This window comes from Polyodon spathula, chromosome 5, assembly GCF_017654505.1.
Source record: "Polyodon spathula isolate WHYD16114869_AA chromosome 5, ASM1765450v1, whole genome shotgun sequence".
Lineage (NCBI taxonomy): Eukaryota > Metazoa > Chordata > Actinopteri > Acipenseriformes > Polyodontidae > Polyodon > Polyodon spathula.
Window position 1 is genome coordinate 2,733,191 of NC_054538.1, and position 17,601 is coordinate 2,750,791.

Consider the following 17,601-nt stretch of genomic DNA (forward strand, 5'->3'; position numbering starts at 1 on the left):
AGCACAGGTCGTGATTCTGTACCAGGAAGTTGCTGAAACTTTTACTTTTATGATTTTGTCTTTTAAATATCTTCAGATACTGTCCTGTGATAAATGATGTGCAATGAGATGGACTGAACGACCTGCCCTCCATCACTGTGCTAATTAACATGACTCTTTATGTGTTTTTACCTTCAGTGCTGCCTAAATTTGAAGTAGAGATGAGGACCCAGTCTGTTTACTATGTTCCAGACAGGAAGGCTATAACTGGCACTGTCACAGCAAAGTAAGTGTAGTGCTCATAGCCAGGGACTGGGTGTATCAATACTTGATATTAGTCTTGTTAAACTGGCATTAAACATGTCTGATTGAACTTGCTTCCTTGTGTCACTATATAGAACCCAATTCCTGTGCTGTTACATCTGTTTCTTAAAAGCAACACTGGGCAATAAACGTTCCCAACAGATTCTAGAAGGTTTCTTGTTGCCAGTGCAATTGATCTCCTCCTAGTGGCTGATGAGTTAATAACACTTTCCTCTTGACCACAGAGCCTTCCTATACAGTACTTGTGCAGGTGTGGTGTCCTGTGATGTTCTTAGCATTCATCTATGGAGTCTTGACAGGTTTAGTGAGCTCTCTGTCTTCCACACTCTGTTCATTTGGTATGCTATCCAAACCAGGCCTGTGTACATAAACAACATTGGCCCTATTTTTAAACAAGTGCAATAGCAAATGTTCAGAGAAGAGTACAATAAATGTAACAGTTTAAAACTAGCAAGAATTTTTAGATTAGATTACAATTGAGTTAATCCTCTCAGGAAAACATAGCCTTGCTTTTACATTTGTTTCAAAATATGTCCCATTCTGTCCAAAAGTCCATAAAACAATAAACTGGAAACGCTTTCTAACAGCAGCTGGTACATGGCTAGATTGTTGAGTGGATGGAACAGCTGGGTTAAGGAACAATGCTGAATTCAGGTATGAATTCATCAGGGAAAGTATTGGTTTGTCTTCACTCCAGTATTTAACAAGGAGAGGCTGCCAACTGAAGTGCTAAATGTTGACATGTGCATGGTTTCCTTCATAGATACGCCTATGGGAAGCCTGTAAATGGAACTCTGACGTTATCATTAAACACCTACGTTTCAAAAATGGATATTAAAATGATTAAAACAATGCCAGTAAGTGCCCCCCCCCCCCCCCCCATTTTCATTTATTGCTTCTACCCTCTCATTTTTGGTATTTCATATTATTTTTGGTCTTTTTTTTTTTTTTTTTACAGATAAACGGGTCAGCTGATTTTACGTTCTCTTACAAAGAGTTTGAAAACTATGCTGCATATTTCCATCCAGTTTTCTCAGTTGCAGCAGCTGTGACGGAGTCCCTAACAGGTACTTCAGTTCTGAACAGTTGTATCTATCTATACACGAAATCTCAAACTACAGATAAAAACATTGTGTAGCATGACCTCCCTCTGTAGTAGATCCATGGTAGAAGAAGAGATCTAAAATAATGAGTTAGTGGCACACATAACAGGGTCATGAACCCACAAGGCAGTTCATCAGTTGTGGTATCCGAGAACCAAGGTCAAGGAATAACACATTTGTAGCAACCTGTAAAACAATACTCAAATAGTATATTGCCAGGTTTCCTCCACTCCAGCTACCCACATGTGAAAGCACTAGAATTAAAAGCACTGTAATAATGTAAAAGAAAGGGAGAGGCAGCCCACACCATGCTGCCTGCTCTGTTTATTTTTAGTTTTGTAACTTTAGCAGCAGATTTTCTCCTTTTGAAAGAATGTACTCTTTTTATAAAGTCTTTTATAAAGCAGCCTCAAAATGTTTTCACAGATACACTGTGGCAAATGTAGACATTTCTTTGGGCCATGCAGATTTTACACGGATGTAACATGCAATAAACTACACATCTTGGAAACAGCATGTATGCTTATGTAGGACTTATCCTATATATATATATATATAATATATATATATATATATATATATATATTATATATATATATATAATATAAGGATTTTTTTTTTTTTTTTACAGGATTAACATGTAAAACAACATTCAGTACAGAACATGAAACACGATTTATAGTATAGACGTTTATAGTCTTCTCTAAATATAATCTGCAATTTTATGGAAATCCATCAGCACTGAGGCCATTATTAAACTTTGCTGCCTACGTGAGTACAGCTTTTATATTCAGTTTGTTTTATACTCCAGGAATAATGTGGTCACAAAATATATATATTTTTTTACAATAAATACCACATATTAATATAATATAACTATTATCTTATTTTTGCAGCTTAAAATATCTTCATATGACAATAAGACACTGACCACAGAAGAAAGAAGGAATAATGTGACTGTTTCTGTACAAACTTCTTATTTAATCCGGTACTCTGATGTGGACAATTCTAGTTTGCCAATAGTGGACCATGAATCCATTATCATCAGTTACACCATTCCAGAAAATGGGATTATAATGGTAGACCTCCCTATTATGAGCAAAGCAACATATTTCAACATTAAGGTAAGGTTTTCAACACAGTCTGCAATATTGGTTTAAAAGTTAGAGTTAGAGTTAGTGAAAGAGTTAGCGATAGAGCTAGAATTAGCGACAGAGTTAGAGTTAGAGATAGTGATAGAGTTAGTGAAAGAGTAAGTGATAGAGATAGAGTTATTGTTAGTGGTAGAGATAGAGATAAAGCTAGTGATAGTAGTGACAGAGTTAGAGATAGTTAGAATTAGCGTTAGAATTAGCGTTAGAGTTAGCGTTAGAGATAGAGATGGAGATAGAGTTAGTGATAGAGTTAGAGATAGAGTTAGAGATAGAGTTAGAGTTAGAGTTAGAGTTAAAGTTAGAGTTAGAGTTGGAGATAGAGATAGAGATGGAGATGGAGATGGAGATGGAGATGGAGATGGAGTTAGAGATAGAGTTAGCGTTAGAGATAGAGTTAGAGATAGAGCTAGTGAAAGAGTTAGAGATAGAGTTAGATAGAGTTAGAGTTAGCATTAGAGATAGTTAGAATTAGAGATAGAGATAGAGTTAGAGTTAGAGATAGAGATAGAGATGGAGCTAGAGTTAGAGTTAGCATAGAGATAGAGTTAGAGATGGAGTTAGAGATGGAGATGGAGATTAAGCTAGATTTAGAGTTAGCATTAGAGATAGTTAGAATTAGAGATAGAGATAGAGATGGAGTTAGAGTTAGAGTTAGAGTTAGAGATGGAGATGGAGATGGAGATGGAGATGGAGATGGAGTTAGAGATAGAGTTAGCGTTAGAGATAGAGTTAGAGATAGAGCTAGTGAAAGAGGTAGAGATAGAGTTAGATAGAGTTAGAGTTAGCATTAGAGATAGTTAGAATTAGAGATAGAGATAGAGTTAGAGTTAGAGATAGAGATAGAGATGGAGCTAGAGTTAGAGTTAGCATAGAGATAGAGTTAGAGATGGAGTTAGAGATGGAGATGGAGATTAAGCTAGATTTAGAGTTAGCATTAGAGATAGTTAGAATTAGAGATAGAGATAGAGATAGAGATGGAGATGGGGATGGAGAGATAACGGAATAGTAATGTCGAGATCCTGAGATAAATTATCCTTTTTTTTTTTCTTTGATGGCCTCAATGAGCCACCATAACAAGCAATAACAGGCAGCAATAAAACATTTTAATCTAAAAATGTATTACCTGTAAATGATTAATTAATAACCTCTGAATGTGCATAATATTTGTATCTGTTTATTATTTTGTGTAATATGTTACAATTCTCTTTTATTACTGTTCCTGCACTCACACACTGTTTCTCAACAAGCAGGGATACGGAATTTCTGTAATCGGGCCAGTATAAAAATCACCACTAGGAATGCACTAGTGTTTTATTGCCTCCCTTGAAACAGTGAATCTGTCAGACATTTTCCAATGTAAATGTCACTGTTTCAGGTGGGGGTCTTGTTTAATGTTTATCGTGTGTTTTTATTTTGTAATTAGGCAGAATTCATGGGCTACACGCAGTATTTGTATGTCAGTGCATTTTACTCTCCTAGCAAATCTTATATCCAGATACAGAAGCCCAGTTCAACCCCTAAGGTAACTCTTATTTTCACTGATTAAAACATTACTGTACAGGGTCTATGTGAGGTAATTGGGGATGCAAGGCACACACAATGCAATAAGGTAAATTCAAAAGGACTGTATCTGCTGTGTAACTGGGCAGACAATGGAATATGAGATTAATGTCAATACTTTTGTAGGGCTTTTTAACTTGAGTTATTGTTAGTGGTGTATTCCTAAAGCCTGTTTGTCAGGGTGGGGCACAAAGTTGTTCCTTCCACTCCTGGCTTTTTTTCCAACACTGTTCTAAATTGTTTAATTCAACCAATTAAACCTCCATCCAGACCCTGAAGTAGTGAATTATATCATTTTCCCTGTTAAACCTGGAGTGGAGTGGCCCTCCAGACCAGGGTTGGACACCCCTGCAGTGTTCTAAATTGTAGATGCAATTTACCAAAGTACAATGACATTTATGGTTTTATTTTTAATGTATACTATTGAAGACCTCTTTAAATGCTATGTTTCTGTACCTGGGTCCTGTTCTGCTAAATAAACACTTGAAATGTACTAATAATCTTTTACATATAGCTATGCATCACTAAACACGTATTGAAGTCATTTTATGACTTTGTTTTCTGGTTACTGTCAACCTGAAATATTATAATAATGTCAATATTGGCAAGTAATGTGAGCACAAATAGAAATAAAAAAATATTACCGTAATGAGGATGAGCTCAGTATTTGTAAAGGGCAAACGTGTGTTGGAAAGTTTGTGATTTGAATTTTGTGATTTTTATTATTTGCTTTTATGCCTGTATTATTCTCTATTCTTAGGTTGGAACTCCTTTTCAGCTTACAGTGGAAAGCAATGAACTGATAAAGGAGCTATATTATATGGTATGTTTTCATTACTTTTCTTTTGACCGTTTTCAATTGAAATATTCATGTTTTCATCCTGATTTTCATAAACCATTTCTCCACTTCCAAGCTTGCTACATGTTTCAAACCCTTTGACGACTTCAGTTTATTCATTAGCTGCCCGCTGTGATATTCAGTGATTGTATCATATACAAACTGCACATTTGTTCCTTGCAAATTCATGGTTTTCAGCACATTGGTAATATGTTGAAGCATCTTTTTAGCAGTGCATCAGCCAGGTACAAGCTTACTTTACTGTGTAAGGCATTGAGAACTGGTCTGACACATCATCTTGGTTACCATCCTATTAGGAGATGATAACACCCAGTATTACATTCACAAACATGATTTTTATAAGGGTTATCCTTTAGTTTTATGAAATGGTCAGTGATACCAGTGGAAAAAAAAACTGTATGATTCCTTAGATTGCCATGTGTAGACTTATTTGCAGTGAATTAAGAATGTATTCTTACTGATTGAATAGGTCGTGTCTAGAGGACAACTGGTCGCGGTGGGGAAAGAGGTCTCGGCTTCGTTTCTGGTAACTCCCACAGAGTCCTGGTCTCCTGCTGCCTGCATGGTAGTGTACTACGTTCGAGATGATGGGGAGGTGGTCAATGACTTCCTAGAGTTATCCATTAGTAACGTCTTTAAAAACAAGGTACGACAAAATCTGGTTGGGACATTCCATGGTATTTAGTTTGGTTTATTCGCATTGTGCCTGCAGTACCAGCACAGGTACATCTCAATAGTGCAGCACTAATATAGAGAGAGACCTAAGTAGACTATACTCAGGAAATAACAATACAACAATAAAATCATTCCAAACCATTACTAAACTTGAGGAGTGTTTTCGCAATGCAATAAGCAAAGTTTTTTTTAGTGCAGTTCTTACTTCAAACGCAGCTGTTGCTGTTTTCTAGAGTGGTGATCAATCAGAAAACATCTCTTTATAGTGTGGTCCTAGTGCAAATATTATTGTTGAGTTTTGTAATGTCATCATTACACAAGGAAGTTCACTCTGTTCAAGATAAGTACACAGTTTTTTTATTTTGCCTTATTGATGCGGCATTGTTTTATTTGTTCTATGAATGATCTGTAAAGAGTTTTATAATGTAATATGTTACAGAAGATGCAAATCTGTTTACCATGTTTATTGACAGGTCTCACTCTCTTGGAGTAAAACTCAAGTCAAGCCCTCTGAGTCTGTCTCTCTTGGGGTTACTGTAACAGAGCCCATGTCTTTAGTTGGGATTTTAGTTGTTGAGAAAAGTGCACAGCTTCTTCAAAATGGAAATGACATCACAGGGGATATGGTAAGTAACCATGAAGTTCTGAATCTTAAGCAGCAGTCAGCATACTTGAGTGATTAACACTCATGGTGAACACAAATTACATTGTACAGCATTGTGTTTATGTATGTTTTATGTTAAAACATGGTGTCACCAGCAGAAATAGCATTGTCTGTCTTGGGAACTGTTTGTTGTAAAAGTAATACAGTTCTATGCAATGACAATATATCCATGTAAAATGCTTTTTAAAAATTGATATATTGGAGTGTGCTTTAGTCTTTGTGAAATAAATGTAATGTAGATTTGTCTTAAAGTTTCAGGTGACCAAAGAACAAGCTAGATATACTGAGGGTAACATCTATTTCTATCAACTTCCATCAGATCCTCTGTCTGTTTTTCAGGTACTTGCAGTATTGTATTATAAACATAATTTTATCATGGGTTTCCACGTTTTAAATATATTGGCTTAATTAGCAGTGTCTGCCTGAGAACTTCTTCTCATGATTCTGAGAGTGCACTTCAGTCCATTGTTTGACATCGAGCCCTGATTCTTCCTCAAGAAAAGACTGCTGAACTGCGTGGTGCATTTGTTATGTGGCCTACATCCACAAAGACCTATGTCAAAACCACCCTTGTGAACCTTCAGAGGCCAATGTTAATAATTCACTACCGTAAATAGTCAAATATATTACTGGCAGATAGTTAACTGTGAGGAAGTACCACATTGTTAAGTACCGTCTTTCACAAGAAAGCAGTTTAGCCACATTGCAAAGTTGTGCTTTGAGTTGCCTGTTGGTACGCAATAGATTTATTGACCCTTTCATATCCACAGAAATGTGACCTGTTGGTGATGACAGATGCTGAAATTCAAAATTATCTACCCCAATGGTGTAAGTAAATAACTAATTCTTCTTATTTTTAAATAAAAACCATTCCATGTGAATGCTGTTAAGCTTGTACAATACATATTGACTTTGTGTATTAGTTATTATTTATGTATTGCTGTTACAATAAAACATGAAACATGACTTGACCAGTTCAAGTGCAAGTGTGACACAATTTTGAGTCCATTTCTCCTTTATACTGAGTATGGGACAAGGGCCAAACTGGTCATATACTGAAATACTGTACGTAGGGCAACATGACAAGAGGCATTAAAAAAACATGTTATTGATCAGTGTTTTCTTTGTGTGTACATCTAGAGGTGTAGAAGCCTGAGCGTTGCTAATGAGTAGCGCAGTCCAGTAATGCTTGCCTTTCATTGTAACAGTTCAGTAGTGCTCACTTCCTGTGGTCACGCTGAGTGGAAACAAATGTTAGAAGTCACGGCTTCCATGAAAGTTGTGATAAACTCGTATCTTTACTTATGAGTATCTTGCTGGCATTAACGTGAAGGAGGCTGCATTTATGTTGAGGGTGATGGTATAATGCGTGCACATGTGTAACATTGGGTTGTATTGGTGCACAGGTTCAGAACTCAGAACTGATGGAATGGAAGGTAATTTTACAGGGGGGAGGCTGTATAACAAGGGATGACAAGGGATAATTTTGTCTGTACTGTTCTCAAGAGAATGTTTTTCATTCCCAATTGACAAACATTATAACATGAAGCAACCTAAGTGACAACCTGAAAAAAAAAAAAAAAAGAAATGGACACCGAGGTCGGGTCTGGAACACTGTAGGTGATGAAGACTGCACATGTTTGTTGAGATGAGTAAGATAATGCTGATCAAATACAGCAGAGCCTCTTATTATAGGATTCTCCTACATTATTTTACAGATGAAGAAAAACGTGTAATAGAACCAGACAGATCAAGTAAGCCACAAGTCAGAACCTACTTTTCAAAGACCTGGATCTGGTTGGACACCAATACAAGGTACAATCTAATGGGACACACCTCCTTCCAAGAAGGCATTAACTGCACTCCTACAGTGTTTGCCTGTGTGTGCATGAACAATATGTATTAAAGATAGGAAACTCAATGCAGATCAAAGTACTGTTAGGCCAGCAGTAAAATAGAGTCTAACTGCTTATTATACAGGAGAGATCAGAATTTGCATCTCATTATAAATAGTTTCACAACATCAAAGTCAAGATTTAGGACTTCCTTCTGGCAAAGATAAATGAGCGGTATAGCGAATAAAAGAAGTAGTAGCAAATATAATAGGATCGAGTGATGGCTTCTGCAGACTCCAACCCTGATGCAACTATGGCACAAATCAGGAAATATTGTTTAACACTTTGCAGGGCCAAAAACATTAAGAAATGAAAAATGGAAAGAAATAACTAACAAAATAAATTCAGTGAGACCAGTGCCGGCGCTAGGATTCGTTGTGAAGTCACCCCTCCCAAAAAAAAGAAAAGAAAAAACCTGGAGTGCTAACCAACCTAAAGAAAACCTTTTGAAAATAAACACATCGGCAGCAAAATCTGAATCCTCAACAAAACATATTCTTACAAGACATTAATCAAGTAACGGGTCTCTGTACTCAAAACCTCTGGTGCCGAAATCTCTTAATAATTGACCTTTAACACACGTTTACAAATGTTTGCGATACACAAAACATTGCTTACACACTCCAGGCCATATGGATCTTTAACTTTCGTATCTTGACTTTTCGTAGTTTTTGTGACTTCGTAGACCTACCCGCAATGTACTAAAGTCATTTCCACTCCTGTAACTCAGTTTCATCTCTGCCGTAGCAGTTTAGTTATGACTCTTTGTTTGCTTTGGCTCTTACTGGCATAGATTCAACTAGCTGTTCGTATGTGAAATTTCCTGTTTAAGCGTTATCAGGCTTTTAGTTCATTTAAAATAAAGCACCTTGGAAATATATATATATATATATATATATTATATATATATATATATATATATATATATATATATATATATATATATATATGTAGCGTGCACGGGGGAAGGCAGCAGCAGGGCTGGTAGGCGACGTATTCACACACGAAGACATAAACCCGATATATGCTCCTTGCAAAGGAGCTGGTTCTTGTACAGCAGCATCAGTGCTATGCTTTAGTGCAAGAGATTCATGGTTCATGCCCGCCCTCCGTCTGTGTGTGGATTGCCTCACCCTGTGTGAGTCGCCTGCCTGCGGGAACCAAGATTGTTACATTGGTGTTAGAAGTGTGATGCAGGTAACCCGGCTCGCACTCGTCGGACTGTAGCCAGTACTACTGGGGACACCCCCGGCGGTGCGATAACTATAAAGGGGGTTCCTAACATACAGCGAAGTGGACAGAGCAGTGGTCTCTGGGTGGATGCAGAGATTAATAAAAAACAATTAAAATGAAGGCAGCATGTCTTCTTCATTTCTTGCCTCCGGCGAAGTGTACAGTATGTTATTGGATAGTAATGTGCTAAGACATGTACCATGTATACACTATAGGGCTGTCAGTTAAGCCTCAAAATAGCAGTCGATTAAATGGCACATAAAATATAATTGTTCGAGTAAATATTGATGATTGTACCACACATTTTCAGTGAGTTCCTCTTCCTGCAACGATATTATTTTAATATTATTACAGTTAAGTAAAAGCTTGTGCACAACAATTGAATGCGAGTGGTAATTATGCCTGGGTAGTGTTAGGATAAAAAGAAAGAAAAAAAACCCACAACATTCGCAACAAGCCTAAAGCAAGTTTACCATACTGCAGGGGTGTTACTAAAAAATCTATTTCAAACAGATTAGAGTACTTTGGAATGTAATCTATATAAACAAGACGAGAGTTTATGAAAACTGTTTTATTCAGTGATAATTGCAGCACCTTGCATTGCATTTGTTAATACTGCACAACATAACCTTCACTATCTGTGGAACACACAATGCAGAAATCCCTGCCTAAAACATAATAATAATAATAATAATAATAATAATAATAATAATAATAATAATAATAATATACATTGATTAACTTAACACAACATCCATACTCAGTAGCTGATTCTTACTCCAAAACACTATTGTTTGTTTCTTCAGTGTGCACAATTTATTTACAGGCTGTTTGCCAGGAAGACAAGCCTGTCGTCCTGCTCTGGACACAAGGTGTCGCATTTCATTTTTGTTTGTTTGTTTGTTTGTTTATACAATCAATACACAGAGGGGCATACTTACAAAGTATTTTCAAAACTGATTCGCTGGTAGGATGTGACCAGCAAATCAGATGCTGGTTAACACGAGCAGGAGAAGAAGAGCACGCCCACTGCTTGTCTGTGGCAGAAATACTGGAATTAGCAAGGGTTCATGCAGTTTTGTTGATAAACTTAAATAATGTAATTATAACTATGCGCGTTATAAAAATGTAATTATTGAATCGATTATCCAGTATTTATATCGATGTATGTATAAAAAGCATGCATATCTCAAAACCTAGCCCACAGTACAATGCATTTGCTACAACTCATAAGCGAAAACATAGTTCTATTAACACACCTAACAAATTAATATTGCAAAAGCATGTTCATTTAAGAATATCACAGAAAACTTGTTTGAGTCTATGCATATTTTGGTTGTGTAAAGGAATAAAGTACAGTACATACAGTAGGCTATGCAAGTAAATATTTTTCAGTGTATTTCAGTTGTCTATGCACTACATATGGGATGAAACTAAGTTACAGGAGTGAAAATGACTTTATTAGATAACTGGAAGGTCTACAAAGAAAAGTAAAGATACAAAAGAAAAAGCAATGATACATAGAGCCCTATGGCTTTAAAAAAAAAAAAAAAAAAGACCAGAGACACGTGGATGGCTTTGTCCAGAGGCATATGTGGGGCTTGGTCCAGAGGCACGTGGGTGGCTTTGTCCAGAGGCATGTGGGTGACTTTGTCCAGAGGCATGTGAGTGACTTTGTTCAGCGGCACGTGGGTAACTTTGTCCAGAGGCACGTGGGTGGCTTTGTCCAGAGGCACGTGGGTGGCTTTGTCCAAAGGCACGTGGATGGCTTTGTCCAGAGGCATGTGGGTGGCTTTGTCCAGAGGCACGAGGATGGCTTTGTCCAGAGGCACATGGGTGGCTTTGTCCAGAGGCACGTGGGTGGCTTTGTCCAGAGGCACGTGGGTGGCTTTGTCCAGAGGCACGTGGGTGGCTTTGTCCAGAGGCACGTGGGTGGCTTTGTCCAGAGGCACGTGGGTGGCTTTGTCCAGAGGCACGTGGGTGGCTTTGTCCAGAGGCATGTGGGTGGTTTTGTTTTTAATAAGTTGTATTGCTTGTGCTTCACAGCGCCTCAACGAATGCAACTCTTAACGTGATTGTGCCTGATAGCGTCACGTCCTGGGTTGCCAGTGCTTTTGTCATCTCCGAGGGTCTTGGGCTGGGATTGACCAGCTCTCCTGCAGAGGTATTGTCACTGTTTATAGCTTGCTTTTTCTCCATGAACAACTTGTAATATTGCCTGAGATCAAATTGTGATTGGAAACGCTATTGTGTGTGCTTGTCTTATAGCTGAAGGTTTTTCAGCCCTTGTTCTTGACTCTGAATCTTCCATACTCAGTTATCAGAGGAGAACAGTTTGTCCTGGAAGTAACCATCGTTAACTACCTGAACCAAGCTCTTGAGGTAATATAAGATATTCTTATTTCTCACCCCAGATGTCAGTGTGATTGGTCAGGGTAGTGATGTACTTCCACACATCCAGCTTTGGCTCGATTTGGGAAAGGGTCCGAAAAAAAATCAGGGGCCATTTGAATTGGCAGTCAATGCGGGTTGGCTAAATGAATATGGAAACGCAGCAGCAGGGGCAGCTGAGGTCCAACCTGGGTTCAAGTTTTTATAGTTGAGAAATATATTATGGCAAACAGTCTCCCATGGATCGCCAGACAGTCATATGACTAGTGTGCCTATTTCTCCCTTAGTGTTGGTTGAAATAGGAACCCAGCTTAATGCAAAATAACAAATATCATCCGGCACAGTGGCATTGTGGTTAGTGCTGCTGCCTCACAGCATCAGGGTCTTGGGTTCAATCCTGGCCTAGGAGTCTGTCTGTGTGGAATTTGCAAGATATGGTAAGTTGTCTGTCTGTGTGGAATTTGCAAGATATGGTAAGTTGTATAATCATGATGCTTTGATTTAAGTTCTTGAATGGCAGGCAGGAATCACACAGCATTTTGTGATGCGTACCTGTTGACCTGTTTCAAACTAGTTGAGGAGACTTTTGCAATTATCATAGCATTGGCCTTGCAAGTTACTGAACTTTTTTTTTACATAAACATGTTGGTTCAGGCATATATAGGTTTGGTGCTGCTCCTTCTCATATTGGTTATGCAATTGTGTGCTGATGACAGTTGGGAGTTTTCCCAGGGTGTAATATATGTGTGTGAATTTCATTATTTAATTACTTAACAGGCAATGGTGACCGTCAACAAAAGTGATGACTTTGAGTTCATTGTTTCTGGGAACAGCACTAATACAGTGGAGCACAAGCGGAACGTGTCTGTGCCCAGTCAAGATGGCACCACAGTTCTCGTCCCCATTAAACCCAAGCAGCTTGGAGTGATTACAATCACTGTGACCGCCACGTCACCTGCTGCTTCTCATGCAGTCAATCAGACAGTTTTAGTGAAGGTACCTTGTCCATATTCTGTTTATTAAACATGTAACTTTTATTTGTGGAAGGAATGCAGGTCAATAATGAAGTGCTTTGTAAGTTTGTAATAGATGTTCATTCATCATTTAACTGATTAAGGTGATATAAATGACATCAAAGACCTCAGAACGTTCATCTACGAATCCTGAGACTCCAGGCACCAGCTCATGGTACATGAGCTAGGAATTTTTTCACAGAATGTCTGTCAACACTGAAAAGATAAACTGACACATACTAACATCGCTAATGTTCTTTACTTACAGGCCGAAGGAATTGAACAGTCCTTTTCTCAGTCTTTGCTTTTGGATCTAGTTGGAAATGGGCAGCAAACTGTGTCCAAAGATGTAAACTTTACTTTCCCTGCAGGTGTAGTGAATGGCAGTGAAAGAGCTTATGTAACTCTTGTTGGTAAGTGATATTATTGTATACAGGAAGCTTAAGAACAACAAGTGTTTTAATGGGAAAGTGATTACAGTAGGAATATAAAGGAAAGTGATGACTGGATATGGTAGCACCTTTTTTTTCTTTTTTTTTTTTTTTTTTTTTTTTTTACAATTTTTCCTTCTAGTTTATTCCAATGGAAATATTTTTTTAAATTGTAATATGTGTATGTTATTCATGACTGATCCACCCATGCTTTTCCTAGTTGTGTGTGTCTCAAAAGGAGTTGCAGAAGTCTTTTTTGTGAAAAAAAGCTGCGCTTTTGAATGGGATTCAAAATGGATGCTTGCAAAGAATGGGTTTGCGAGTTGTTCTCTCATAAGTTCTTTTCCCTCAGATTACTGGGAGGTGTCATGAATAGTCCCTCAAGTTCACCACCCGAGCTAAATTCAAAAGTTAATTTGCTTGCAAATCACTGTGTTGCATGGAAATCACTTAAGACTGGTTACACTCTGCTTAATTATTTTGCAGGAAGTATTTCAGGACAATCTCTTGTTCTAGTAAAACAGTGAACATGGTTTTCAGACAGTTATATTTGCAAATGATAGGAGAGCAACAGAAAAAGAGGAAATATATAGACAATGGGCAGAATATATAGACAACGTATAACATTCCTTGACTTGTCTACTGTAGAAGTCCTTAGTCGATTTATACTTTGATTAAACATAATAACATTTTGGTTTATTTCCAACTCAAACATTTAATTTGTTTGTGGTTTATTTTAAACAATACTAATTACCAGTGCTTAATTTGTAAAGAAAGACAGAAAATAACAGAAGCTAGTTTTCACTTTAGTGAAGTAGGCTACAATACTTGTTTTCATTAAAAACTAGTTATTTATTGAAATTAATGTTCAGCTTTCATATTGAAGCTTGTTCTGTACTACTCATTCAATCAAACCAAGTAGTGTAGGAATTTGCTTGTATCATTCAAGACGTTTTTCAAATCAAGTAAGCGCATTTAATTTGTGTATAACAAACAACAATAGAGTCGCGGTCCATCTTTCACAACCAGTGCCATCTTTATGGCATGTAAGTGGTAGAGTAATTAAATGTCCCTGGCAATGGATTGTCTCTGTTTAGCTTGCTGAATAGATAAAACTGTTGAGAGTTGTAAGAAAACGCATTTGAGAGTAAAACATTTAATGACATTTTTAACTTACATAGCTGAAGATGTGCTGGGGCTATGCCTCGTCAAGACCAAATAAATTGTCTTCATTTTGCAAAAAGTTGCGATGGTTACTTACCTCGAGGTCCTTTGTTAATTCATGTTAATTTATTAATTTCCGTAGTGCTGCGATAATTGCAGTTTCTCCACAACTCTTTTAGATTTCACTAACTTGCGATTTTACTCAGAACATTTGCAATGCAAGCAGAGTTGCGAGAACGATGAGAAAATTTGCAAGACCTTTGAATATTTGCCCCTAAGTTTCTTCTTCTTTTGTTTTAAACAGGGGATCTCATGGGTCCATCTGTCTCTGGTCTTGAGTCACTTATCAAGCTGCCCTGTGGATGTGGAGAACAGAACATGATCTACTTTGCTCCTGATATTTATATTCTTCAGTATTTAATTAAGACAAAACAAATAAAGGAGGATATTAAGACCAAAGCCATATCCTTTATGACTGAAGGTACAAAGAATTGTGTTCATACCATAGCAGTGGAAGCACTGGTTGCAATTATTGTTCTGAAAAAGAAAAGTTTCTGTTTCATCTAACAGGTGAATAGCAATGTGGATGTTTTAATATTGCTCAAGCAAGAACCCCACTTGGGTGCAGGCAGGATCAGTTACATTAATTACATGACATAGTTACTGTGTCTAAAACACTGAATTACACTGGAGTAATGGGCTTGTAATGTCAGTCTTTTTAATCACCAGAGGATCTGGTTTGTTGATCTTACAGGGAAGCGTTGTGGTTCACTGGCTACAGGGATCAGTATGGCAGTGACTCCCTGGAGATTGTATTGCTTACAGACATGTAGTGTTGTGCACGTTTTGTTTAATCATGCGGGATTTTATTTCAGGATATCAACGAGAACTGACCTACCAGAGAAAGGATGGCTCTTTTAGTGCTTTTGGTGATGATGATTCTTCTGGAAGTACTTGGTATGTAGTTCCACTTTGCTTGGCTAATAAATTGCACAGTGAGGTGTATTTCTTAAGGACTACAAATATATGTAAACATTTTGTTCTTTGTGTTCTTGAAGGTTGTCTGCCTTTGTGCTCAGATGCTTCCTGCAAGCCCGTCAGTTCATCTATATTGACCCAACAGTGCTATCCAGAACAATAATGTGGATTGTACCCCAGCAGAATCCTACTGGGGAGTTCAGAGAGCCAGGGAGGGTCATTCACTCTGAGCTGCAGGGAGGACAGAACGGTCCACTGTCTCTTACTGCTTATGTATTAATGGCGCTCTTAGAAGATGAGACATACAAGGTACACTGGCGATCTAACTTGCAAGTTTTATGCTAGAATAAAGTGATTGACATTTCTGGTAAACATGTTTTTTTCATGTTGTATTTTTTTTTATAGAGGTATTATCATTATTGCAAGTGTTATGCTGGAATACAGTGATATGATATGTTATTTTTTCATGCTGTGTTTTTTTTTTATAGAGCTATTATCAGAGTGCAGTGTTAAGAGCTGTGTCATTCTTGGAGAATAGGCTTGCAGAGGGAATCTCCAAGAACTACACTCTGTCTCTGGTGACGTATGCTTTGTCTCTGGCAAACAGTACTCTTGCAAAGACTGCCCTGGATGAGCTGAACAGGAGAGCAGAAAAGGATGGTAAAGATACTGTGCTGTTTTTTTTTTTTAATTCTTTGTCTGAAATATGTAAATCATAAAATATTATCCCATAAATTAATTGTGTGATGCCTTGAATGTGTTACTACCTTAATTTGTACTACCATACAATAAGGTAAGGACTGTGAAAGCAGCCTGAAGTGTGATACTGTTAAGATTAAGTATATATCTATGAACTAATTAGCCATAGAGAGATGATATGTATAAAAATAACCAAGTTATTAATGTTAATTAACGTTTGTCCTAAAGGTGCTTTCAAATTACTAAATGAATCCAGGCAAAAATAAGTACACATCATTCACAATCCCTCACATGGCAGCTCTTTGACATACAGTAAGCACTTATTCACTGAAATAAACATGAGGGCATGTGGCAAAGGGCCCCACCCCTGTGCGTATTCCTGTGTTTTATGTTGTATGTGGTGTGTAATTGTTGGTGTGTATGTATTGGTGCACGGGGTATAGTGTGGGCTATGTAGCACAAGTAATTTAAAATGTATGTTTGTATTTAGGCACTGGGAGTGCACAATCACTCCCTGTGCAGATGAAATGTCTTTTAGTATGTGGGCATGGGGTTGCACAAATTATTTCACGTGCTGAGATTCAAGTGAATGATTAATTAGTAATTGAATCCCGGCACAGCTGTATTTCTAGAGGCACAAATCACTCACTCCGGTTTAATGTGTTCAGTGAGGAGAGAACGAGAGTCAGAAGGAGAATTATATATGAATTACAATTGTTACTCATGTTGAACTAAATTAGCACGCTACTTTTTTGGGTTTGTCTCATCATGTTTGTTTAGTGTATGTTTGTTTTGGCCAACATGCCGTCTTTGTTTTGTTCAAGTGTTTTGTGATTTAAACCTTTTTATTTCGCTAATTTATAATAAACTGGCGCATTTACTCACAGTCTTGTTGTGACTTCCTTCCTGGTCTGACGTCCCCACACGGACCATCCGTGTCACAGGGCACAAAAGACAAAAACATTGTTAAAAGAGGCAGTCACTAATTCACTAAGGGAACCCAACACATGAGTGTTTATACATGCATAGATTACTGGCATGGGAGCCAATGGTCTAAGTTGTTGCTCTTCCCAATTGGGCTTGCAAAGCTACACAGTGAGCCAATCGACATGGGCAGCAAATGCAGCTGCATGCATCTAAAATGTGCCTTCTAGAAGAAAGCAGAAGTTATAACTGTGCCCCAAGTCATGTTCCCTAAGGTAGTGAACAATGGAAGGACCAGGAGTAGGGCTGGGTATCAGCACTGTCTTCACGATACAATACGTATCACAATACAAGGGTCACGATACGAGACATATCATGATACAGTAAATTAAGCATGAAACATCAAAAAAAAAAAAAAAAAAAAAAATCATGCAACTGTTGTCCCATTTGTTTGTGCAAGTGTTAACAATAATAACAATGGTCAAAAAATCTTCACAGCCTGCTGTTCAATGTTTATGCCTTAAAATATATTTATTTAAAAAGAATACAAATACT

The 17,601-nt window shown here is 37.5% G+C and overlaps 1 protein-coding gene across 1 annotated transcript in view; it reads left to right on the top strand.

Annotated features, from left to right (window-relative positions):
- The window catches only part of LOC121315350 (CD109 antigen-like), a 40,064-nt gene that overhangs the window by 16,228 nt on the left and 6,235 nt on the right, over positions 1-17,601 (top strand). Inside the window, exons 7-27 of the mRNA XM_041249376.1 lie at positions 178-265; positions 1,067-1,160; positions 1,262-1,370; positions 2,038-2,061; positions 2,092-2,177; positions 2,303-2,530; positions 3,984-4,082; positions 4,881-4,943; positions 5,449-5,625; positions 6,128-6,280; positions 6,571-6,657; positions 7,089-7,146; positions 8,037-8,133; positions 11,493-11,610; positions 11,715-11,828; positions 12,615-12,833; positions 13,119-13,263; positions 14,750-14,926; positions 15,321-15,402; positions 15,504-15,732; positions 15,912-16,083. Coding sequence (XP_041105310.1) covers positions 178-265; positions 1,067-1,160; positions 1,262-1,370; positions 2,038-2,061; positions 2,092-2,177; positions 2,303-2,530; positions 3,984-4,082; positions 4,881-4,943; positions 5,449-5,625; positions 6,128-6,280; positions 6,571-6,657; positions 7,089-7,146; positions 8,037-8,133; positions 11,493-11,610; positions 11,715-11,828; positions 12,615-12,833; positions 13,119-13,263; positions 14,750-14,926; positions 15,321-15,402; positions 15,504-15,732; positions 15,912-16,083 — 2,619 coding nt within the window. The remainder of the gene's footprint in view (positions 1-177; positions 266-1,066; positions 1,161-1,261; positions 1,371-2,037; positions 2,062-2,091; positions 2,178-2,302; positions 2,531-3,983; positions 4,083-4,880; positions 4,944-5,448; positions 5,626-6,127; positions 6,281-6,570; positions 6,658-7,088; positions 7,147-8,036; positions 8,134-11,492; positions 11,611-11,714; positions 11,829-12,614; positions 12,834-13,118; positions 13,264-14,749; positions 14,927-15,320; positions 15,403-15,503; positions 15,733-15,911; positions 16,084-17,601) is intronic.